Source organism: Neodiprion pinetum, chromosome 6 (genome assembly GCF_021155775.2).
Source record: "Neodiprion pinetum isolate iyNeoPine1 chromosome 6, iyNeoPine1.2, whole genome shotgun sequence".
Classification (NCBI taxonomy): Eukaryota; Metazoa; Arthropoda; class Insecta; order Hymenoptera; family Diprionidae; genus Neodiprion; species Neodiprion pinetum.
The window spans coordinates 20,328,993-20,353,988 of record NC_060237.1 but is presented as its reverse complement, the minus strand read 5'-3'; the positions used below and the strand labels follow the sequence as shown (position 1 = coordinate 20,353,988).

General features: G+C 36.4%; 2 protein-coding genes across 7 annotated transcripts; one reads left to right on the top strand and one right to left on the bottom strand.

The window, feature by feature from the left end:
- Nucleotides 1-1,384: 1,384 nt before the first annotated feature.
- On the bottom strand, nt 1,385-16,176 carry LOC124221168 (uncharacterized). The gene is made up of 20 exons (XM_046630925.2): nt 15,907-16,176; nt 14,615-14,724; nt 14,446-14,536; nt 14,111-14,305; nt 13,551-13,620; nt 13,202-13,328; nt 13,020-13,089; nt 12,448-12,560; nt 12,071-12,308; nt 11,628-11,964; nt 9,349-9,611; nt 9,017-9,126; nt 8,846-8,936; nt 8,419-8,613; nt 7,421-7,490; nt 7,062-7,188; nt 6,754-6,823; nt 6,523-6,635; nt 5,252-5,489; nt 1,385-5,128 (listed from the first exon to the last, which is right to left on the bottom strand). The coding sequence occupies exons 1-20, from the start codon at nt 16,079-16,081 to the stop codon at nt 4,791-4,793; spliced, it is 3,141 nt and encodes a 1,046-aa protein (XP_046486881.2). The 5' UTR covers nt 16,082-16,176; the 3' UTR covers nt 1,385-4,790.
- Nucleotides 16,177-16,180: 4 nt separating this feature from the next.
- On the top strand, nt 16,181-23,485 carry LOC124221182 (uncharacterized). 6 transcript variants are annotated; one of them, XR_011177507.1, is made up of 8 exons: nt 16,206-16,807; nt 17,053-17,197; nt 20,459-20,640; nt 20,844-20,976; nt 21,216-21,340; nt 21,572-21,696; nt 21,937-22,010; nt 22,370-23,485. XR_011177507.1 is itself a non-coding variant. In XM_069137244.1 (5 exons), exons 1-5 carry the CDS (start codon nt 16,763-16,765, stop codon nt 22,544-22,546), a joined length of 429 nt encoding a protein of 142 aa, XP_068993345.1. In that variant the 5' UTR covers nt 16,181-16,762; the 3' UTR covers nt 22,547-23,485. The 6 variants fall into 6 exon arrangements, 1 of the variants encoding a protein (XP_068993345.1); XR_011177509.1 differs by lacking the exon at nt 17,053-17,197 and having other exon boundaries at nt 16,225-16,807; XR_011177506.1 differs by lacking the exon at nt 16,206-16,807 and having other exon boundaries at nt 16,818-17,197; nt 20,456-20,640.
- Nucleotides 23,486-24,996: the final 1,511 nt, after the last annotated feature.

The following is a 24,996-nucleotide window of genomic DNA, read 5'->3' as shown; positions in this document are numbered from 1 at the left end:
GTAGTGTAACATAAGATGATCACTGCAGGATCTTTTTTTTTATGTTTAGGAAGCCACGGTTTAAAATAGGCAGTAAGAAATTTGAACGGTTCTTTTTATTAAACTTGATGCTGTAGGTAAATGGTCCAGTAATTTTAATTATGCTAGCTTTGCGTGTAGGTAGCGATATATTTTGGTGTTTAACGCAAACTTATAGTACTATGCCAAGTCACTGCAGGTCGGGAATGGTTGTGATTTCAATGTAGAATTTCTTTCCGTATTATCTTGATTATTGTTAAAATTTCATTGAAATAATTGTTTTATAGTTTAGCAACTTATCGAAAATAATAATAATAATGAAAACGGAAACATGAAAATCATTCATCATTTCAACACGTGTATAGGGAAAAAAAATTGCAAGCATTTATTATAAATACTCTTTCTTTTGAGAAACTTTCACTTGATCAGCAGTATTAAAAGAATTCAGTTCTACGTATAAATTTCAATAAAGTTGTAAAATAACGTTCAGTCATTATTACTTAAATTAAATAGTCAATGCTGGGATTGAGATGCGCTGACAAAAGAACTTGCACTGAGATCGCTTTCCTTGTGGCTCGCTTCTACGAAAGTATACCCATTTGCAAAAAAGTTTCAGAATAAGGTCCAGGTTAACATACAGGTGTAGCTAATGGCTTTTGTTTGTACTGGAAATGGTTGTTTGTTGCGTCTCATGCAATTGAGATTCAACATCTACATCGAATGAAATTAGCTTGTATACGAATGTAACAATGATAAACTTTATTTTGAAACTTGAATTGAGGCATACTTGAATGAAACTGAATTTTCCTCAGACACGGGAAATACTACCGTTCTATTAGTTATGAATATTTCATTATATAATATAATTATTTATGATATATTCTATTACTTGATCTTGTCTACGTGAATTACGCTAATTAATTCAATTTATTAGTCTCGATATTCCCGCGCATATCTCAATGCATAAGACAGAGCAAGCAGAATCACTATTAAGAAAATGGCAGCTCAGGTCAAATCATCACGTACGGAAAATATAAATCACTAAAGTTAGAAAAAAAGATGTTCACAAATCATCGTCGAAAACATAGAAGTGCTAGCAATACCTGGAGGCGTTTGATTTTCACTGATAAGATTGGTTGATTTCGCTAGCTATTCATGTTACGGAGCATCCTACCTGTTGATTAATTCTGCTTGAATTTTATTACACCCTTCTAAGGCATTCAGCAAAAAAAAAACAAAAAAATTTACCGGTAAAAATCAAAGGCCTCTAGATCATTTTGCTACTGTAACTTTTGTTACGATAATAACAAAACCAGAGAATAAACGAAAACCAAGTTGTGAGAATGTGTACATTTTTTGACGAAAGTTCAACACTGTAATAATTGTAATAAAATGTGCCGACAATGAAGAGCGCACGTGTGTTAATTGTAAATATTTAAAATGGTGGAAAACATGAGAAAAATTGAAAACAAAGTGTATTAACTTCAAGTTATAGTTATCGATTATTAACGAGCTGTTAGTTATTATTATTATTTTTATTATTAACTATTGTCGCAATGAACAATTGAACATTACATGATACTACGTAACTCATGAAAAGTGTACACTCTTTACTAAGCTAGATAAGCTATTCAGTGAAGAATAAGGAATATGAAGTTATTTATATGAATAGGGATTTGGTTAGATGCAAAGTATCTATATTTGCATCTTAAGATGTTTTTCCAGAGCATACTAATGTCATGTTTGAATTTAATGCAACCATCAATTCAATTTTGTAAATTTTTGCGAATTTACCTTCTTGCATTCTATTTTTGCTATTTTTGAATATTCTTCATTTGTTACAAGTTTCTGTTTTCGTATTAAGAGCGACGTAGGTATTAAAAAGTCGTAAATATTTATACATATAACTTACTATTTCCAATTATCAATACTACCTAATAAATCAACCAGATTATCTGGCGATCAGGATAGTTTTTTATACAGTTGAGAATCGATTTATTATTCACAACAAATCAATGATTCATCCACGAAGCAAAAAGAAAAACAAGATAGAGATAATGATGATAACAAAGAAGGTAAACAAACTTCCAAGTTGGATTGGTTGTTATATTAAATATAATCCGTGTACGATTATTGTGTTTCAATGCCCTTGAAGTAACGGGGCATGATTTAACTATGAGAAGAATGGTCGCAACTGGCATATTCATTCATCTTGAACCTATTATATAATTATTGAAATTTATGTATATAATAATTAAATTGTTTTAGTAACATTACCATGAATTATTATGATTACAACTAAGAGTATAATAAGGAATGAGTGATGATTACCAAAATAAATCTAGAACAAATTATCATGAAAATTTTTACAACACCTTTACAATCTATATTAAGTATAATTTTCATTCAAATTTTTTAGCCAGATACTCGACAAAGTATAATTTACTAATAAAATTATACTGCACATTAGCCAGCCGAAATAATTCATGTAATGTCGCTCTCTGGTAAACGAGGGTATATTATAAAATTGTTCGTGGTACAGTTATAGACCATTTTTACCCTGGTATTCAACAATCTTTCTTCATACTCTTAGATTTATATTATATATACGTAAGCTGTGATTGCTTTTAATTTTTAACGCGTATTAATTATTTAACGACTTAGTTTTTAATTATTTGAGCGAAGGTTTTGATTAGGAAACAAAACTCAGCTTTGTGAAAGCCTTTATGTACATAAATACACATGACCCATCTGCCAGATAATCAGTATCATTGTTTTAGATTCGTCTCTTTCGTTTATAAATCCATCTCAGTTTTTCTCAAATGACTTTTTAAGAGAGGTTTTTTCATCAAAACGTACGGTACAGCAGAATTATAAAAAAATGATGTATTATTTATTTATTTATTTTTTTTCTTCTAAATTATCATTAGATACTTTTTGTTGATTGATGCATATCGAGCACGTTACTGAATTAATCCTAGTGCACAACGGTAAGAAAAAGAAGAAAAAACATCGAACATTTTGAAGCGAGTAAAAAAAAATGACAATCTTCCTCTCCGTATCATATAGGTTGAGGAGGTTTTCGGAATTGGGAAAAATAGAAAAGACTTGTATGGACGAATAATAATATTCTAGTTATATTTGACCTGCACTGAGTATTGACGAGCTAAATACATCATTTTCGGTCACCTCTTTGTAACTGAAGTAAATTCCTATAATTCAACGTTGAATATAAATAATTGATTGAAAGCCATTTTACTGATTCGTCACAGTTGATCTCCAACATATCACCTTGAATGTGCTGCGATTAATTCGCAGCAAATTACGAGCTTACTGAGATACTATTAAGATTTTTCATAGAAAATTGTTTGTGAATTTTTCCTCACTTAACAACGGTCAAAGGTAAATTAGTTTTTTTATGCATAAGTTCAGTTTTTAAATGTACACTCAATGATATCGAGACTTTTCTACAAGTCCGTAACGATTAAAAACGTAGATAGACAAAATTGACATTATTATAGCTCACCTACTACGTACCCAATTGTTATATAGATTAGATGCGATCTACCGCGAAAGTCTACAGAATATCATGATTTCAATTTTCGAATAGAAAATTTACACGACGAATGAATATTTTATAGTTGAATACAGTTATGTTAGCGAATAATTACATATTTGCTTATTTGATTGATTGTATCGCGCTATGATCCGAATCAAGTATGGAATTCAAATTTGAACGAATCCTTCTTGACATTAACGTTAAAATTTATGAATTAATTGTGCTTTCGTTCGATTCCATGTCCATTCTTGGAAGCATTCCATTTTGTTCGGTTTTCCCTTTTTAAGCTCACGCGCGTGTCAAGGTAAGGGGGGTCGTAAGTTGACTAATGTGTGTTGTAAATGCTGGCTGAAGTCCGTTACCGTATATCGTGGTGTCGATGATGTGCTTGTACCAAGTACGCCCTCACGGAAAAAACCCTCGATTTGGGTGTAAATTCGCACCCGCAACTTATTTTTTTTTTTTTATCGGAGATTATAGCATTATCTATGAGATAGGGGTGCGAATTTACACTCAAGTTGGTCAAGTTTGTCGGTAAGGGCGTTAGGATGAAGAATGTTTCATTGTGTTTTCAGTGTTCTAATTCATGATAGAAATTCCTATCCTGGTCACGAAACCATTTCTTCGTGTCATTTTTAAAAGTCTGCATGCTACTACCCTTTAGTACTTTTGGGATTTGTTATAAACGAATTAACTTCTCTGTATAACCTGCTTGCTGTGCTCCCTTTGCTGTTTTTCGTTTTTCTCTACTTATTTCTTCGCTACTTGCTGCTCTCGTGTTGTAACGAAGATCGATTGAACTTACTCTTTGAGTTTTAATATCGTCATGTGGTGTACGTAATAGAAAATCTTGTGCTTTCTCAATCGAATAAAGAAACATATAGAACCCAACTCTCATTTTTCACGCGCAACTAACAATTAGTGGTATTTAATTGCCTAATCCATTAAACGATTCAATAAAACTAAAATTGATTATAATATACTGTCACGATTTTTACAGCTGTGGATGTAAGCAAACATATCGTTTATATGTGTAACACTACTGTATTTTTTATTTATTTTTGTTTTTGATTTTGAACATTACCTCGATTATGTTATATAATCTCTCAGTAAATCATTATTAGAATAACACAAGGGCTCGTTTGTTGAAAAAAATCAACCTCGAGTCAGTGGCTGTAACGCTATTGTTTCTTCTCTTTCGTATTCTTCTGTCTTATTTAGGTGTGAAGTAAATCTTGATTCCATTTTGCGGCCTCAGAATTAATTCAATGTAGCATTCGGCTTCTTCATATTTTAGAGCGCTCTTAATTCTCCATTTTCGCAATACCGTAGTCAATACGATCTTTTGTTCCAACAAAGAAAACCTTTGTCCGATACAATTCCTTGGCCCAGCACTGAAAGGCACATATGCGTACGGATGTCGTTCTTGAGAATTCTCCGGTAAAAATCTATCTGGGTCGAATTTTTCGGGATTCGTCCAATGTTTCGGATCCCGATGAATGTGGTGTATGTGAACAGTGATGTTGGTACCTCTGGGGATTTTATATCCAGCTGATCACGAGGATTCGATGAAAAGGAAAAAATGAATCGTTACATGTAGTATGCAGTGAGTATTTTTTGTCAACATGTCCAATTTTTGGAAAGTACTTTTCAGCAAATATTTCATAGACCCACCTATGTTTATCTCTTCCGACATAATTCGTCCCACCGTCGGTACAGGAGGAAATAGCCTCATAGTTTCCTTCACCACTCTTTCAAGGTATTTAAGTTCGTTAATTTGGTTTAGCGTTGCCGGCTCTACCGAATCCCCAAAGACGCGCAACTGTTCCTGATGAATTTTCTTTTCGACGTCCGGATTATTGCCGATACAGAAAAGACCCCAACTTATAGCTGCGGCTGTTGTATCATGCCCCTTGTATATAAAAAAAAAAAAAAAAAACATAGAGTATCATTGAATTGCTTGATCGTTCAAGAATTGTTGTAAAACAGCGTCTAATTAATCGTTACATATGCCTGATTGTAGACGAATACATTTTATTATGAGCGCATATCATGTTAACCGTTTTGGGAACCAAACCATGCTTCTCAGGTATTATTAATTGTAAGCATAAAAATTTTTTTGCAGACTCATGCACAAATTACGACAGTAAATGTATTTCTGCAGTTAGAAATAATTCAATCCATTATTATTGTGTTAAATAGAAAACTGTTACGAATATTTGTATTTTTCATTCATCTGGGCTTTCATAAACGATACTTGTTCGATGCTTTTATTGTGATTTTAAAGTGCCAATTGCGTAACTTTTATTGGGCGTCGGTTTACCGTTTCCTTACCAAATCTTTTTATTCAGTTTTTCCTCCAGGGTCCACAATTTTTTATAATAAATATACTCGACTTCACTGAACAAGATTAACAATTATTTTTAAGTTCTGCGCTGCGATATTTTTTCCCACTATCCGCTCACCTAACGTATTTATACCTGCGTAGCGCGTTTCTCGTCGTGCCCAAGTTTTTTGCGTGTTTTAATAGTATACTTATAATTTTTCTTTCACTTCATTCCTAAACTAAGATACCGGTTCGGGTTTTACAATATAATTATCGGTACGTAGCAATCGTCTCGCGAAAGGTCAGATATCGTCTTAGAAAAGTCTTACCGTGGTTTTACATATTTCCTACTTTGCAATGTTAGAATGATTTTGGAAGAGTTGGATTTTCAAAACATGAGCAGTTTCCGTTGCGTTACGGCTTATTCAATTTCGGACTATTTTGAAGTGACGAAAAATATAATTCCTGAACACAAATCGTTGCGCTAACGCTACGGACTTCAGCCTCATGTTTCGTAACTCTGCATTTCATCGGAATTCGGTTTCAAAGTTCAAGTACTTGGAATGCAGTTTTAACTGCCATACAGATTAAAGTCTAACAAATTGTTCATCGCATTTACCGCGAATAGAAAAGTGTCCACTTCTTCTCTCAACTCGTTGTCAGTAAGGGGAGTCTTCTCGCGGGCACAAGCATCCAATAAGTGATCCAAAAATGCCCGCCGTTTTTGTTTTTCTAAAGTAATACAATCATTCCTTATTATAATCGCATATAATTTTCATAATATGTAAAGAAGTAAATAATACAGATGTCCTCGTGGTTGCATGCATTTGAAAACATCGCCTCGACTTACCGAACTCTGTGTACTTGTTCGAATTATTTTCTTGTTGGGATTTCCAGGTCATTTTTTTTTTAGATATCACCTAAGAATTCAGAATAAATCTCGTGCAATCAAGTAACACAATCGTACAATTAAATATTCTTTGCCAAGGAAAAAATGAATAGATCCAATCAGAGAGAACAGATTGTCAGATATATCGATATAATTTGATCTATTCATGTTACACGGAGGCAAAATAAATGTCCAATTAGATCTTTTTATTTTTTCCCGAATAATTCATAATTATGTACGCGCTACAGCAAATATTATTCGAGTCTCACCTTCGCTGTAAATCTATGTGCAGTTTCAACACTATTTTTGTATTCCTTTCCACGACGGAGTTGGTAATAAAACCAGTCGTTGTGTATCCAAGGACGGAAAATTCGTTCGATAGTTTCATAGCTGATTCTGTAAATTTAACATCGTTCAATAAAATCTGATATTCATTAGCATCACGTAAACTGTCTTATAACGAATGCTTCCTAAGCTTACAGTTTTGGCAAATATGGTAATTTTCTCCGTTGTTTTACTTTTTTCTAATCGGTATACTATAGTAAGCGAAGTTGGAATAACAAAGTTTCATTTGCTAAAGAATACCGTGAGCTTGATGAACTAGGATAATGTTTCGTAGAATTTGTACTTATGTAAAGCCATGGAATACTCCGCACTGTGGTCTATCTGAGCATTGATGTTGATCCCCATTGCAGATTCTGAAAGCGATATAGGTGAATTGGAAAGAGCCTGTAGTGCGTAGTTCAATCATGACCCGGAACGATTGTGGATAATTAGTGAGATGAGCCAAATGTATTTTGCGTAACGTTCGTTCTGAATCAACGCAACCTATCAGTAGATGAGTTACATTTGTGTTAGATAGGTCTATCTATTGAAACGGAATTTCACACTCGGTAAGTGAAGTATTCTTCTACGCCTCAGAGTGGCATTGGTTATTTTATAATTATACGAGACATAAAAACAAGTGGTTATGCGCTGTAGCAACACTACCATTTTTTACCGATTATGAGGTTAAAGTCTTCATTTCAAGGTGACAAAAGACTGTGCAACATGTGAGATAATTAGTAATAAAACATCAGTCGAGACGAAGAAACAAACAAGCGGGCAGGACGTAAAGACGAAACAAGTGAACTTCCTGTCTTGGAACTTGTTTCGAGCTAAAACAATAGTAATATGAATAACAATAATAACAATTTCATACGAACTCTCGGAACCCACAGCCACAATTTGTGATCAGCGCTGCAGCGGTTCAAAAAAGCTAGTGGTACGAATTTTCTTTGAAACCGTTCGTCATATTTAAATAATTAGAAAAGCACCAAACCTTTCGAAGCCAAAATCTTTTCAGTTCTATGTTTGGAAAAGCCGCGAGATTGAGATCAAAATCATTAAAATTCCGTAACTCGTTCTCGAGATATCGTCGGACAAATAATTGTTCACACACACAAACACGCACGCACATCTGAAAATGATTGGAGGTGATTCTCTAGACTTCAAAAGCTGAAGATTTAGTGAAGCCTCAACTTTTCATTCTCGAGGTGATTACAATAACTTCCTCTTTTCTCTAAAAACAGAGAAAGAAGAGGCTAACAATCTGTAATTATTTTCAAAATATACGATATGGATTACCGCAGATGATGTCCAGTGCACATCTTGTGATGAGAGTGAACATATCGATCGGTTCGTTTGGGCAATTTTTAAGTGTTGACTCGATGCATTGCTTCAATATTTCTGCCTTTTCAAACATTGCGGCTGAATATTCTTCCAGTATGTTGAAATGGAAAGCTGGAGTGAGAAGTTTTCTTTGCCGATTCCATTTATCACCTACGAATAACAAATAGCTGAAGAATATTATTATTCTTCGCAACATTAAGTTCCCGATGTATACATACATACTAAAACACTCGATCGTGGCTTTAAAATGGCTTAAATAATAGTTTTATTCAATATCGACAGTTGACATAACGAGATCTTATCAGAATTCGATTAAAGAATATTTTCACTGCCAGCAACGCACAGCTGACATTTATTTATTATCGGGTTGCGTATAGCCTACCTGTAGAAGTTATCAGGCCTGTACCCAGCCACGGGTGCAAGAAATCGTACGTCTCGGATTTGGTAATAAGACTCTTACTTGGGAGAATCGTCTAAAAAGAGATGCGAAAGGAAAGGTGGAAGAAACCGTAAATTTCATCGATTCAATTCCAGACAATGAAATCTTACTTACGCTAACATTTTCAGCTGTACTGAGGTGAATATCGGCTTTTATGCCAACCCATATACGAAATATTCCACCCTCGTACTCTTTACACCGAGCCTGGAACCATTTGTACAAATCTGCAAGCATAATTTTGAGTGTAGAAGAATACCTTTACAACAGTGCTAATTCACTACGGGAAAATATCTGTGGCGAAGAAGGTAATAAGAGATGAAACTTCGAACACGAAGTGTCTCATGTTTGTCGCTGCTCTTATCGCTTTGGCAGTTTCAAGATTACAGAATTCACTCTACGTAAAGTATTTCGTTCCGTTTTATAATAAATCAAAAATCAATTCTCACCGTTACGTTTGACTTTACTTAGGGCGAGCGCAGTTCCAACGATTGGATAAGATTTTGGTCCAGGAATCTTATCGATTATTTTGGCAAAGCGATAAAATTTGTGGAATAATTGACATATTCTTATTAAAATTATGGCACATGCTGCCGTAAGTAGCAGTACCAAAACACTCATGACGTTTCCGTAAGGTCCACTGGCTTTAGCTTCAACATTCGCTGCTTGACTATCTTCGCTACGTACAGTTGCTTGCTTCGGATCATATACAGAGAGTCACGCCCTTATCAATTTAATTAACGGGCATCGTCTTACACTTGAAAATTTCACAATGACGTTGCATTTTTAATTATGTATTTATAGTCCAGTTAGGGTAAAATCAACAATTAGTGCGTTTAAACTCTTCACAGCTGAACAAACCGCCGGTTGAATTTAGAAATAAGAAATCGGTTCATTCAACTATTTGAACAAGTAAAAGTGTAAACTTTTTGGGTCACCGACTATCACTGAAGTTAGATTACGTGAGCTGGTGGGCTCCGCATGAAGATTACGAGCAGCGACTAGCCGGTGGCAACAATTTATACTCATTGGCCGGTCCGTTCCATCTCTACCGGATACTACCGGAATAGGAAAGCTCACAAGGCCTTCACTCGCGATCAGAGTCAGGTCATCGTAACTTATGGGGCGGTGGTTAGAATCGATGAAAATTTGTCATCTTGTCGAAATACCCTAAAATTGTGTAGCTGAAAATTATTTACAACCTGGCGTAAACAGGTCTCTGATACAATATTTATAATATCCCATAATGTACTAGAACGTCTTGATTCTCGGCTACGGAATTATAAAATCAAAACACATAACATGCGGTGTAACGTCTGAGGCTATTCTTCTGATAGTACGAGTAAATAGCGACACCAACGCAATTGATTATGGCGTTCCGGCATAATAATATCGTGACCGTGAACCAGGTAGAGAAGGTGGGGATAATTTGATTTTCGTTTGGACGACAGCCGCGACAACGGGAGCAGCAAATATTTCGTCAATAAATACGAGGGCTGCAAACGTTTCGTGAACTTTCGTGGCGCATTCACGGCGAAGAGCTCGATCGAATCACATTTGGTTATGAACCGGTTTTCATCGAGAGTCTGTCTTGCGAATTTGGATTTCATTTCGCGTTAGACAAATTTCGAGCGCAATAAGCATTTCGAGCTATTAGCTTATAAAAATTAGTTTGAAGGATGGCTCGAGTAAGGATTAGTCTGTATGATTCTTATTTTCGATACATGTAGTCCAGCTGTATTTAATACAATTTCTGCGGATTTATTTCACAAATTATATTTTTTTCACCATAGCTTTCCGTTAAATCGAGTAGCAGCGGTTCGGAAATTAAATGGAGGTAAACAAGCGTGCGTAAAGTGCTTCATTTCTGAATAGTGCGATTAAATGACTGGCGCATGCGCTTAGCTGAGATTATCTATTTTACACCTTTCTTGGGCTTCTTGGACTGTGCGCACTGTCCGATAGCTTAATTTTAAGACTGTAACTTAAAACTGTTTTCCTTTTATGCCTAAGTATGATTTATCCGTCTGAAAACTGTGATGTTACCGAAGGTTTATGATAATACGGAGCGATGTAGTTCGAAATGAAAAAGAAGGAGAGAACCGGAAAAACTGGAAATCTAATCTGCGGGGAATTGATTCACTATATCAACGCAATTTTGGGAAAAGAATTGATTGCGCGCAATCCTAATACGCTGCGAGCAACGGATCAAGAGTGACGGCCATAAGATATAAAATTCCACCAACATTCCAAAGAGAAAGGAAAGAAGAATCTCAGACTTATAGATTCAAAATTCCAGTTTCAGTTTATTCATTATGCCTCGATATTAGTGCAAGAATTCTGGGGTCGGTGTAAAGTACTTCAACAAGGCGCCAAATAATTTTGGGATTGGGATGAAAATTTCTTCGACATAGCTAATATTAACGAGGCTAAACGATCAGGGAGGCAAGAATTTTGATTTCGCGATTTTTTCTGGGTAAGAGTATTGTTGGTGGTATTTATTTGAATGTACATTGTCATTCTAGTGATTTCTCAGTTCCCAAGTGAATTTTGTTCTTAGTTACTACTTCAACGTACTTGACGCAAGGTTTGTGCACCAGAGGTTCTTTCGACGGGTAAATTATACTGGGAATTAAACACTCGTTTACAGCGATTTCGAAACTCCGATCGATGGACGCGACCGTGTGTAATACAGCATACTTGCATTTATGATAGAATTTCACGTTGCTATTTGCGAGTGAAATAAATCTTGATTCCTTGTTGTGGCCTGAGAATGAAATCATTGTAGCACTTAGCCTCCTCATATTTTAGAGCGCTCTTCACTTTCCACTCTCTTAATATCGCAGTTAATACGATCTTTTGTTCCAAGAGAGAGAACTTTTGTCCAATGCAGTTTCTGGGTCCGGCACTGAATGGTATATACGCGTACGGATGTCGTCCTTGAGAATTCTCCGGTAAAAATCTATCCGGGTCGAATTTATCCGGATTTGGCCAATGTTTCGGATCCCGATGAATGTAGTGTATTTGAATACCAGCGATAGAGTTCTTTGGGATTTTATATCCAGCTAATCGTGGAGGTTGAATGGGGAAAAAGCTCAAATGTAGTAGACGTCCTATACTGTAGAAAATTTGTTGCAATCACTTTTACATTAATAACTAACATTGACTCACCAATTTCCAAGTCTCCGGTTACTCTTCGAGACACTGACGGCGCGGACGGAAATAACCTCAGGGTTTCTTTTATCACTCTTTCAAGATATTTGAGTTCATTAATTTGGCGGAGCGTTGCCGGTTCTTTTGATTCCCCAAAGATACGGAGATGTTCCTCGTGAATTTTCTCTTCAACGTCTGGATTGTTACCGATGCAGAAAAGAGCCCAGCTCATACTTGAAGATGACGTATCGTGACCCTATGATATACATTTAAAAAATTTAGTTTAATATATTACTTTTACCTACAAAGTTCGCATGTTTTCAAAGTTTGTATTTGTTTGTGCGGTGCACCTATCATTAAGAATTAAGTCTAGCAGTATCATGAGCCATATTTACCGCAAAAAGAAACGTGTCTACTTGTTCTCGTAACTCCTCGTCCGTGAGGGGCATCTTTTCACGCTCACACGCATCTAATAAGTGGTCTAAAAATGCCTGACGTTTTGGTTTCTCTACAAACAAAAGTGTAATTCATTCCAATTGTGTATACACGCAACAGTACCAGCAACGAGGAACAGTATGTTGTGTTACAAGTACGAAAATTTGGCGATTTACAACTAGTGTGAAGTTTCTATCGCTTATCCGTACGCGTGACGCATGATATTTTTTGCAATACCTGTGAAAGTTTGATTCGAGAAGTACTGAAAATGAAACCGACAACGCGTAAACTTCAGATATTTGAAAGTACACACGCGCCAAAGAAAGCCGTAGTGAAGAAAAATGAGCATTTCAGTTGCGTATGCGCTAACGTCGTTTTACCGCACTGTTCGGAAATGGGTTAACTTGCACACGCTCCATAGGCTTCGAACTTGAACTTTCCGATCGAATGTTAGAATTAAAAAAATTTCGCGGCTGTGATCAGATGCATTATACATATATTCAGTTTTTCAAATTTTTCTGACTCAACTTACCGGACATACCATTTTCATCGGCATTGTGTCGCTGTCGATTTTGTCGGGCAAGTTTTTTTTCACTTATTACCTGTAAATGTAGTAACACAAACGTTTGTTAACCACCGTGGAGTCAAATATTTACAGATATTTTACAACCTACGTCGTGATTGCGGTTAGCACAAGTTGTTGTTTTCTCTCACCTGTTTTGTAAACTTGTGTGCTGTTTCGACAGTACGTTTGAATTTTTTTCCATCCCGAGTGTGATAGTACAACCAGTCGTAGTGTAGCAAAGGTCGAAAAATTCGGTCAACAGCTTGAGTGGTAATTCTATGAATACAATATAAATCTAATTAAAACGAGGCGCGTTGCGATTGGTTGAATGAAAGTTATGGTAATGAAGTACAGATACATCATCCTGTTACTCATTAGTCAACTTGAGAAGGTTATTTTTTCAAACAATACTCCATACGGATATAGCAGTGCACTATGTGATTGATATTTGATAAGGCAATAACGACGAAACGACATATCTTCACTAAAAAGTAATACCCATGCAAAGCTGTGGAATACTCAGCGTCCTGGTCCGTTTGAGCATTGATGTTGACTCCCATTGCCGCTTCTAAAATCGGTAAGAGAATTGAAAAACTTCATTTAATTAAGGCGAAACAAATGGTGTCGCAGAACGTAATTGGTGTATACTGACAATGGAGCATAATTCAACAGTGTCTATCCTAGAAAACCTAATGTCCATATCGAATACGCGGTGATACAGTACGTTAAACGAAAACTGTCAGATAGATTGTATTACATGAAAGTAAAGGTGGGCGAATAATTCGAAATTACTAATACAATTCCACACGAGTCGAACGGTGATATTCGATTTGATTTTTCAAAAATCATCATTCCCATTCGAATATACATATACTGTGCTATGTGCGATATACATATACGATACGAACTAATTGAATTATTCGAATGGGTCGAATATCTGATTCGGTTTTCGATGTGACCACTATTTGCAGATGCTATCGTAAAGGTTCAATCTCGCGAAATTGTATTCGTCAACAGCGCATATTATTGTACACGGCGGGGATATGAACATTTCTCACCACAGATTATGTCCAGTGCACATCTTGTTAGAAAATCAAACACATCGATTGGTTCGTTTGGTTTATTTTTGAGTTCCGATTCGATGCATTCCTTCAAAATTTCCGCCTTTTCAAACATTACTACGGAATATTCGTCCATTATATTGAAATGGAAGGTTGGCGTAATCAGTTTTCTTTGCTGATGCCACTGATCTCCTGCATAATAAATAATAACCATACATACAATATTGTTTTCCAGCATCATCACTGTATATTATTAAATGTAGGAAGTCTTGATTAGAGCAGAATATTTTAATAAAATTACCGTCGAGTAATTACTTCGTTACGCAACTCACCCGTAGAAGTTAGTAGTCCTGTACCCAACCATGGATGAATGAAATCGTATATGGGCGATTTTGTAATTAGCGTCCTACTAGCCAAGACCGTCTAGGTTGTCAAGAGAAAAACGAAAATCCAAAACATCATCATAACAATGAAATTACTAGATACTAAAATCTCACGTACGCTGACAGTTTCTGGCGAAGTGAGATGAACGCTGGCTATAGTTCCAAGCCAAGTACGAAATATTCCACCATGATACTGCTTACACACTCCACGGAACCATTCATAGCGATCTGTAAACGAAAAGTACGTGGTTTCACAAGAAAAAAACAAAACAAAAAACCTTTAGTAATAACAGTTTCGTGTTGATTTAATAATTTTTTCACATGGAACAGTGAATCCCTAATGGCCAGGAGTCTTGGATGATATTGTACGCGCGGATAGGCGATATCTTACTCGTGGGATTGCAGCACTCGTTAGGAAATCGCATGTTTTCCGCGTTTGTCGCGTAATATACAATGCCCAGCAGGTGTTACAAAAAAGTTCACTACGTAGTTTGAGAGTTGTAGCGTGGCGGGGAAAGGGCCTATAGTACTTCCTCGCCTTCCGCACCCCTTTTCTGCCCCATTTTCGGACTATTCTAACTAGGCTCATTGTTTCCGGTTCTTGCTAACAGCTGACTTGGACTATGAACTTGTTTATGTGGAAAAATTAATATTTTACAATTTTTTTGTAATGAAAGTTTCATTTTATCTTTCAAAATTACAAGAACAAAATGTGTTTTCATAAAAATACATGCGGCACGTTTGTTTACATTTGCTTATGTACAGCGTGGCCCTTACTCACTCTCGTGCATATTATCACCACTAGGTGCAATTTTTCAAGCCTGGCCTCTGCCAGAGATTTCAATAATTACGCTCCTGTAGTCGAGTGGTTGACGGAGGTAGTGCGGAAATATAGCATTCTACTTGCGCGCATGCACGAACGTCGTTTCACCACACTGTTCGGAAATGGAGTACTTTACGCATACTCCTCAGACTTCGAAAATCGAGTTTTTGTCACAGTAGGCGTAAAGCGAAATTTTACGCCCGCGAAACAAATCGGTAAATCCCGTTTACGCCTACGTAGGACGAAAAATATTGTTCGCACCACGGGGGTAATACTTTACGCCCTAGGTACGAAAATAGCTGTTTCCAAGCAAGCGTTGGAGAAACAAATTGTTTGCTGTATTCAGATTTATTACACCGATTCATTCAATCAAAATGAAATTCATTATCTCACGGAGATAAATATGTTGTTTCAAACTGCTAATTTTATTTGTTATACAGAAATATTCCACCAATAAATTTAAATATTTCTTGAAAATAAGACAATATTAGATTCGTGTACGAGTAAAAATTTTCTTTAAATAACTAATATTCATTCAATTGAAAAAAAATTTGTTGTCGAAGTGCGGTTGCACTCGGGATTCTTACCGTCGTGTTTAACTTTTCTAAAAATAAGCGTGTTCCCTATTAAAGGGTAAGCTTTGGGTCCAGGTATTTTGTCAATGATTTTAGCAAACTCATAATATTCGTAGAGCCATTTAAATATTTTTACGAAAACTACGGCATATACTGCCGTTTGCAGCACGGTTACTACAAGAGACATCGCGTTCTTTCACGGAATCCACTTTCTGCACTGATAAAGTATGAAGTAGACTAATCCAAGATCACGAGACCTCGATCCGGACGGTGCCGAACAGTGCCGAGTACCGACGACCTAGAACGGTGATATCCAGATAGCCCCCCCCCCTCTCGCTTGTGCGAAAAAAATTTTAAAAATCCCCTTATAATTGACTTGTTTTGTCGATATAAAGTTTTTGCCTACTTGGACCTCAAATGTCAGGGTCAAGATCAATGTGTGGGAATATATTTGAGGATGATTTTCGCCGATCTCGAGCTCTGTTAGAGTCATACCCAGTGCAGTGGTAGACACGTTATATTTTAGTACTTGGCACTCGGCTTTGCAAATGTCGTCAACGCCTTCGCAATTATACATTTTAGGAAGACATAAAAATATAATTCCTATCTCGTTGAATTATACGCGTTACAGGTATACAGAGAGTATCGTTATATCTTAGATTTACATAACGTGTTTTGTAATACGTCAAACGTGAGTAGAAATCCTTGAATCTACTGTAGCGCAAAACTTTTCTAAAGATCGGTACGTTTGGGTTTCATTTATCAAATAAGCTTTTAAAAATACCACGAAGTCTATAAGGCATGGTATTGTATCCAACAATGTGACTCTTCTTGCAAGATTCTGACTTACTATAAGTTGAAGACAAATATGATTCTGCAACATCTTCTTTCAGAAACAATGCTCGGTTGTTACGTAAGTACCTGTAGAAGTGATTCAGCAATTTCTGATGTATAATTAAGTTTAGTTTTCATTTGCCAGTCACTAGCGTCGAGTTATTATTCAACTATTCAAGCACTATGGCATTGACTAAAGATATACGAAGACGTATCTCCGCACAAATTCCGGTTCTCATTCGTTAAACGCGCTAGATTCATCGATTCTTTCATCACAGCGTAGGTACTTGGATACAACTTGAAATAATGCATGTGGAATTACAGTGGAACCTCGGCTATCGGAATCTCGACTATCGCGAAAAACCGCGTTTTACAATCTTGGTCTTGTAATCAGTTACCGCTTCCTTCGAACCCACACAACTGCACTTGCGTTGACAACTCGTCGTTCAGAATTTGATAGTGATTGAAGGTTTGTAATAACGCTAACTGTTCAATTATTTGCTCATAGATTAGACGTAATTTTTTAGCATTATAACCTCGATAAGTGAGGATAGAGTCAGTTATTTTTCGTGTCTTGTACACACGTATACACGTCTCGGTCTCCCTGCGCGCAACGCATGCAGGTTTTTCTATTAAACGTTATAAAACGACTGCAGACGCATTTAATGATGATTACTGAACCATACCTCCCTCATCCCGCATAAGCTAATCTCTTATAGGAACATATTAAAAAGGTAAGGGTGGGTTTAATTGTAATTACTAATATTATTATCATTGAACACACGAACAATATATGCTTACACAGTTGACCGTTCAAATTTTTTTCCCGATGAAAATGATGGAGAAATAGCCGAAGGGACTGACAAGGGCATGAAAATATAGTTGTATCTATATACATGTAACTTTCGTAATTTGAGTACTTACACTTATAAGATGCATAAATTATATTTTCAATGCCAACAAAAAAAGGGGACGAGATAGAAAAACGACTTTCATGCTTCAACTTATGAGATATTTTTGAGGCTTTCTCAAATTCAGTGTATTTCTATCAAACAACTCGGGCTTTTGCACAGAAAAATACTATTGTACATATTTTTTTGAAATTATGTATCAATATTTTTTGTTTGAGATGATACTTGTTTTAATTGACTGAAATTTAGACCTTTTCGGGCTAAATATAGGATGCCTCCACCGCGAGCATGTATTTTATCTTTGCGCATTATGTCAAATCTAGGTATGTTAAATTTGCCTTCGGGTTTGAGCCAAGATTCTACGCATACGAATAAGTCAATATTTTCGAGTAGGGAGCTTAATTAATTTTTTCGTTGATTGACGCTGCGCGTATTCCAGTACATGATTCTGAGGAAATTAGCGTTCGTATCCATTTTCTTGTTAGAGTAGGTGGAGTTTTTATTAGATTTGCATTTTGTCATCTGTAGAGCTGTCGCTGAAACCGGGATTGTATTTTGAATTCAAGAGTTTCCTTATACGCGTGATTCTCCTTTTCAGGTTGCGGTCATCGATGTTGTACAAGTCGTTTAGCATTGTGGTTAGTTTGTTTGTGACTTTTCTTTATTTTTTGTCACTTTCGTTGATGTTCTGCTTATTTGTATCTGCATTCTCATCGTTTGTTGTTTGATCTGTAATGGTAGCCGGTTGGTTTCCACATTTTTACAATATTTTGCAAGGTGACCTCCTTCTTTGCACAGAAAACAGTTTAGTCTCTCGATAGAGAAATATATCCAGTACTTGGTGTTGTCGTGTTCTGTTTCTATTCTCGAGTGGGTTATGACAGGGCACACATTTGATACAATGACTCTTTTGGCTTTGGATACGAGTGAACGTAGTGTTAATGTAGCTTCATCAACTTGCACTTGGGTATTTTTGTCGGTGAGTTTGTCGGCGAGCGCTTTAATAGAAAGATAAAAGCAAATTCTGCTCTGTGAAATTCGGGAAACGTAGAGGATGTTGGCCGGCCCTATTAGACTGCCTAGAGCTACAGTATATTCCTGAACGGTTTTGCCGTCTACAGCATCTAGAATAACAGCTTGTTCTTTGGTCGGAAAAGCGCCTTGATTAACCATTCTTAAGAACGATACGTTGTTTGAGTTGTTCGGTTGGAGGGACATATCGATGGAGTGGTATGTGGACGTCTCTTATTCGGAGAGTCACACAAAAATGTGAAAACGGGGGTTGATTTGCTGGCTCACTATGTCAGTAACTGAGTATTCAACTTTGATATCCGTTGGCGGGTGTTGGTACGTACTGTCTATGGTAAAGGTGTGTTGTGGGGCAACAAAAAAAAAGTATCCTACTTTCGTTATACATTTGATGTAGATAAAGGTAAATCAGGAGTATAGTGATGTGTAGGCGTAGTACTGCAAGATAAAAGCTTTTTATTTTCTCTTTGCGCCGATAATTTGGTACAATTCTAGTCTTGGATGATCAACACAACCAACAATGATCACACAATTGGTGTGACGACCGAAAATCGTCGTGCGCTTGCGCCCCCTGAGATGTTCCAACGGTAGAGTGTAGAAATTATTGCAGAACATCAGACAGTTACCGATTTCGACTTGATGCTGACTGCATTCACCTTCCGAGTAACACGGTCTTCGCAATGGAAAGCCCAAGCCAGTACTTAGCCTGTGTGTACTTACGGACTTGTTGGCGATACAAGGAATTCATAATGAGAATAAATTTTTTCCAAAATTCGTAGCAAAACAGTGATTTAATTATAGTATAGGTACCCATGAGGAGACTATATACAATATACATAGAACATGAAAAATAATAGATCGGATGTAATAATGATACAGAGATCAAAAAGTATACATCTATATGCGGTCCATGTACGATATTAATATATATGATCCTTTTACTATTAAAACGTGATGCATACTATGGATTGGATAATTTTCCAGGATACAAACTGGATTATCTACAATGACACGGCTATGATATGAAAATAAAAGAATTATTCATTTCGACATGGGATTCTATTCGACACGCGCTCGATGTATTCCATAAAATTGATATTCATAATTATTCCAACATCTTTTCGTTTGCTCTTTCGATCTTGAATTTTCGTAGGCATAGAATCGGAACGCTGTTTTAGCTAGTCGCAAGTGAAGTATCTACGTTGGGTAGAGAAGCAGAATTGTTTTTCGGAAAGTATTCGGATGGACAAGAATTCAGAGTAACTGTAATACATCACGGATGCGCCAATTTTGATTAAGATGAAATGAATGCTCCGTACTTGAGACAGTATTTAACGCAGTGTCCTGATTTAAAGACCTAAAAGGGTGACTGTGGCGATTTTTTTTTTGGATAGGTAGAGACGGAACAGAGCTTCCTGAAACTTCGAGTGTATTTGAACACATATTTGAAAGGTACGAGCAATAATTCGTATCGTCCAACTGTCGCAAAACGGCAGCGTTATTAACTGACCCGTTAACTCAAGAACATATCTTTAGTTAAAGGCTGACCATCGAAGGGCCTAGCCGCTTGAATCCGGAATCGGCAGGAGAAATAAAGTGTGTATTTCTTGTATGAAATGTGAAAAGTAAGATCATTATACATCATATCATATCATCATACATCATACATCATACATCGTACATCATACATCATCATACATGGTATTAAAGTTCGAAACCAAAGTTTGGATGTCGGATGTCACCCAAAATTTTTTTTCTCTTGACGTAATCGATTTGAAATCGGCTAGCAGAATTCCTCAGTCTGGAAACAGCCGCGCAGTAGAGCGGACGGATGAGAATCGCGCTCCGCAGATTTCGAGTACCGGGTTCTCTACCTCCTCGATCCTGCGCTCCGGGTCCGCTACCTGGTGGAACTTGACTTTCAGGACAAGCGCTCCGTAGTTCTGGCTGTCCAGGTCCTTGACTAGTAATTGTAATTATATTTGATCTAAAATTTTTTAAACTTGTCACGTTAAAACAAAGTATTTCAATTCATTTTTCCCGCAAGGACAAATTCAGTAGCTATGAATGCGCTAATAGAATTCATGATGTTATAAATTGATTAATTGATTATATTATTACTCCTGCGATATTTTTGATACGTTCTTATACTGAAGATATTTATTACTATTCCAGGTATATCCGTGGTGTTTATCGGTGGTTGTTGGAGGTGGTTGGCGGTGGTTGGAGGTGGTCGCAGGTCGACGAGGAGGAGGACGAGGAAGACGAGGAGAACAAGATGGACGAGGAGGACGAGGATTTGTGCTCGGTGAGTAAAACACTTTTATAATATTTGATGGCAATTGTAATTATATTTTATATGAAATATCTCAAACTTGTCATGTTTACAATAAATTGTTTCAATTCATTTTTCACGCAAGCACATATTCAGTAGCTTTAAACGCGCTAATGAAATTTATTACATACTGATTAAATGATTAATTATAATAATACTTACATAATATTTTTGATGTGTTCTTAGTCAGAAAATATTTATTACTATTCTAGGTATAACCCGAGGTGGTTGGCGGTGGTTGTTGGATGTGGTTGGCGGTGGTTGAAGGTGGTCGCAGGTCGACGAGGAGGAGGACGAGGAAGACCAGGAGAAGAAGGTGGCTGAGGATTTGTGCTCGGTGGGTAAATCACTTTTATAATATTTGATGGCAATTGAAATTATGTTTTATCTAAAATATTCCAAACTTGTCATGTTTACATTGAATTATTTCGATTCATTTTTCCGCAAGCACATATTCAGTAGCTATCAATGCGCTGAAAAAATTTATTACATTATTAATTAATTACATTAATCCTTACACAATATTTTTGATTTGTTCCTATACTGAAATAATTTATTACTATTCCAGGTATAACCCGAGGTGGTTATCGGTGGTTGTTAGAGGTGGTTACCGGTGGTTGAAGGTGGTCGGAGGTCGGCGAGGAGGAGGACGAGGAAGACTAGGAAAAGAAGGTGGCTGAGGATTTGTGCTCGGTGAGTAAAACACTTTTATAATATTTAATGGCAATTGTAATTATATTTTATCTAAAATATTTCAAACTTGTCATGTTTACATTAAATTATTTAAATTCATTTTTCGCGCAAGCACAAATTCAGTAGATATAAATGCGCTAATGAAATTTATTATATTATTAATTAATTAATTAATTATATTAATCCTTACACAATATTTTTAATGTGTTCCTATACTGAGAATATTTATTACTATTCCAGGTATAACTCGAGGTGGTTGGCGGTGGTTGGAGGTGGTCGAGCTGGACGAGGTGGAGGACGAGGATTCGTGCTCGGTGAGTTTGACATTTTTACAATATTTGATGAAGTAGAATCAGCATTAGGAGTAGGATCAGGGGAAGATGTAGAAATAAGAATAGAAGTAGGAGTAGTGGTAGGAATAGGACTCGGAGTAGAAATAGGAGTAGAAGTAGGTAGGGCGGGGTGGGTCGTGAGGGGGCGGGGAGGGGGGCGGGAGGGGATATTATCATATCAAGTTATCAGTAATAAGCAATTGCGGGTAAAATATTAGCTTACTTTTGTAAGTATTTATGAATATAGCCTCTATGAATATTCATTGTTGGTATATAAGTTCTGGCAACGTACCTACTTTCTGTAAGAGATGTTGAAGATTTTCAACATAATTATGTTTCAGTTCTGTGCCCCACCTAGTGATCCACTAGTACATATCCTCCGACGTGACATCGCTGTGCTACGTATAAAGAAGAAAAGATTTATTAAGATGCAGATTGCTCCTCTCTTCTTGCCATTGTGCTTTCAGCCGTTGTTGTGGTGTGTGTTTAAAATTAAGGACAGTATATGTATAATATAGAATAACAGGTACAGCTACGAATATAGCACTGCAATAAATCTTATAGAAATGAGCTCTCATTGAGATTTCTCTGTATTTATAACTCGACGCGAGAAGGCAAAAATCAATGTAATGCCATCTGTAAGGTAATTGGACTCGTATTTGCACTACGAGAACTCGTTGGGCATTTTGCGGTGAAGTTTGAAAAATTGTTGTACAAGAAATTAAATAACTATGAAAATGGATAAAAAATATTATCTCTAATAGTGAATGTAGCTAATACAGCTTTAACCGTATATTGATTATGTTAATGATCTATTGTGACAAGATCGGAATTAGATAAGCTCTCTAAATACTCTTTTCTAGTCTATTAATTTATATCATGTATATGTAAATGTATATTTCTTCAGTTTATACAATCACTGCACTAGGATTAACCTTGCCACGTTTTATGGTGCGCTTGTGTAATTTGTATATTATTAACCTTACGTTTTACTCTATTTGCGACAAGTTGTGAGTGTTTCTAATTTCTTGGCTATTATTTATGTACATGTATGTGTATATATGTATATGTATACTTATGCATATATACATATATACACATGTTTAAAACTAGATTTTGACAATAAACACAGAGGTTTTAGTTTATTCGCATACGGATTTCTGTGTATAGGTATACTTGAACTAAAATATCCTTATCTCTAATACGGAGTTGTTCGTAATTCGCATTTGTTCTTGTAACCCAATGTCCTACACACGATGGCAAAAATCGAGATCCAACTTGACTGAGTCTCAAAGCCCTGTTGACATAAAAGCAGCTATTTGATAGAAATTATAGTTTATAGTTTACACAGCCCATTGCATGATATTTCATTATAAATACATATGTTTCAATGTATTTAGGAATAATTTATCAAATATACAGAGGTCATGTGCAAATAATAAATGAATTCGACCGCAGTTTGATGTATTCATTAGACCTTTAACAATAAATTTAAGCTTTGTTACTTTTTTCATTTTATTATGGATAATCAAAAACATTTCCGACTATTCGTGCTGTGGAAGCATGGGGATTAAACCAAATGTAGCAAAGGATTAGAAACAGTGTATGTAGAGTACGGGTATTTTTCTAATAATGCAAACACGTGCCGCTAGTTTAGTTTTGACATATCTAGAATACCACGCCTTGCGAATTAGCTTTCCACACAGAGATGAATGATGAATTTCAAGGACTGCATTATCGTTGTTGAATACTCTATGCCTCATGGGAAAAGAAAATGTGTAACGATAACATTGATGCACCGGATCATCGTCGACTTTAACTTTTGAAATGTCCTACCATTTCCGAACACCTCCAACCATCCTATTTACCTATACTACTAGATTAGCTATAATATAAAAAGAGAAGAATTATTCATTTTGAAATGAGATTCTATTCGACACGCGCTCGATGTATCCCATAACATTAATATTCAAAATTATTCCAACAACTTTTCATTTGCTCTCTCGATCTTGAATTTTCGTAGGCATATAATCGAAACGCTGTTCTAGCTAGTCGAGAGTGAAGTATCTACGTTGGGTAGAGAAGCAGAATTGTTTTTTGAAAAGTATTCGGATGGAAAAAAATTCAGAGTAACTGTAATACATCACGGATGCACTAATTTTGAACGAGATAAAATGGATTCTCCATATATGAGACAGTATTTAAAGCAGCCTAGTGATTTAAAGACCTAAAAAGGTGATAGAGAGAGAAAGAACGAAGCTTCTTAACACTTCGAGTGTATTTTAACACACATATGAAAGATACGAGCAAAATTTTTCATCATCCAACTGTCGGAGAACGGCAGCGTTATCAGCTGACCCGTTAACTGAAGGATATATCTTCAGTCAACGGCTGACCATCGAAGGGCCTGGCCGCTTGAGTCTGGAATCGGCAGGAGAGATAAAGTGCGTATTTCTTGTATGAAATGTGGAAACTAAAATCATTATACATCATATCATATCATCATACATCATACATCATACATCGTACATCATACATCATACATCATACATCATCATACCTAGTATTACAGTTCGAAACCAAAGTTTGAATTTTCGGATGTTCGGAAAGTGACGTCACCAATCTAAAATCGGCTAGCCGAGCTGCTCAGTCTGGTAACAACCGCGCAGTAGAGCGGACGGTTGACAGTCGCGCTCCGCAAATTTCGAGTACAGGGTTCTCAACCTCTCGGATCCCGCGCTTCGAGTCCGCTGCGTATTTCGAGTACCGGGTTCTCAACCTCTCGGATCCCACGCTTCGGGTCCGCTACGCGGTGAAACTCGACTTCCAGGATAAGCGCTCCGTGGTTCCTGGTTCATGTTTACGATAAATTATTTCAATTCGTTTTTCGCGCAACCCCAAATTCGGTACCTGTCAGTCCGCTAATAAAATTTCTCGACTTCTAGGATAAGCGCTCCGTGGTTCCTGG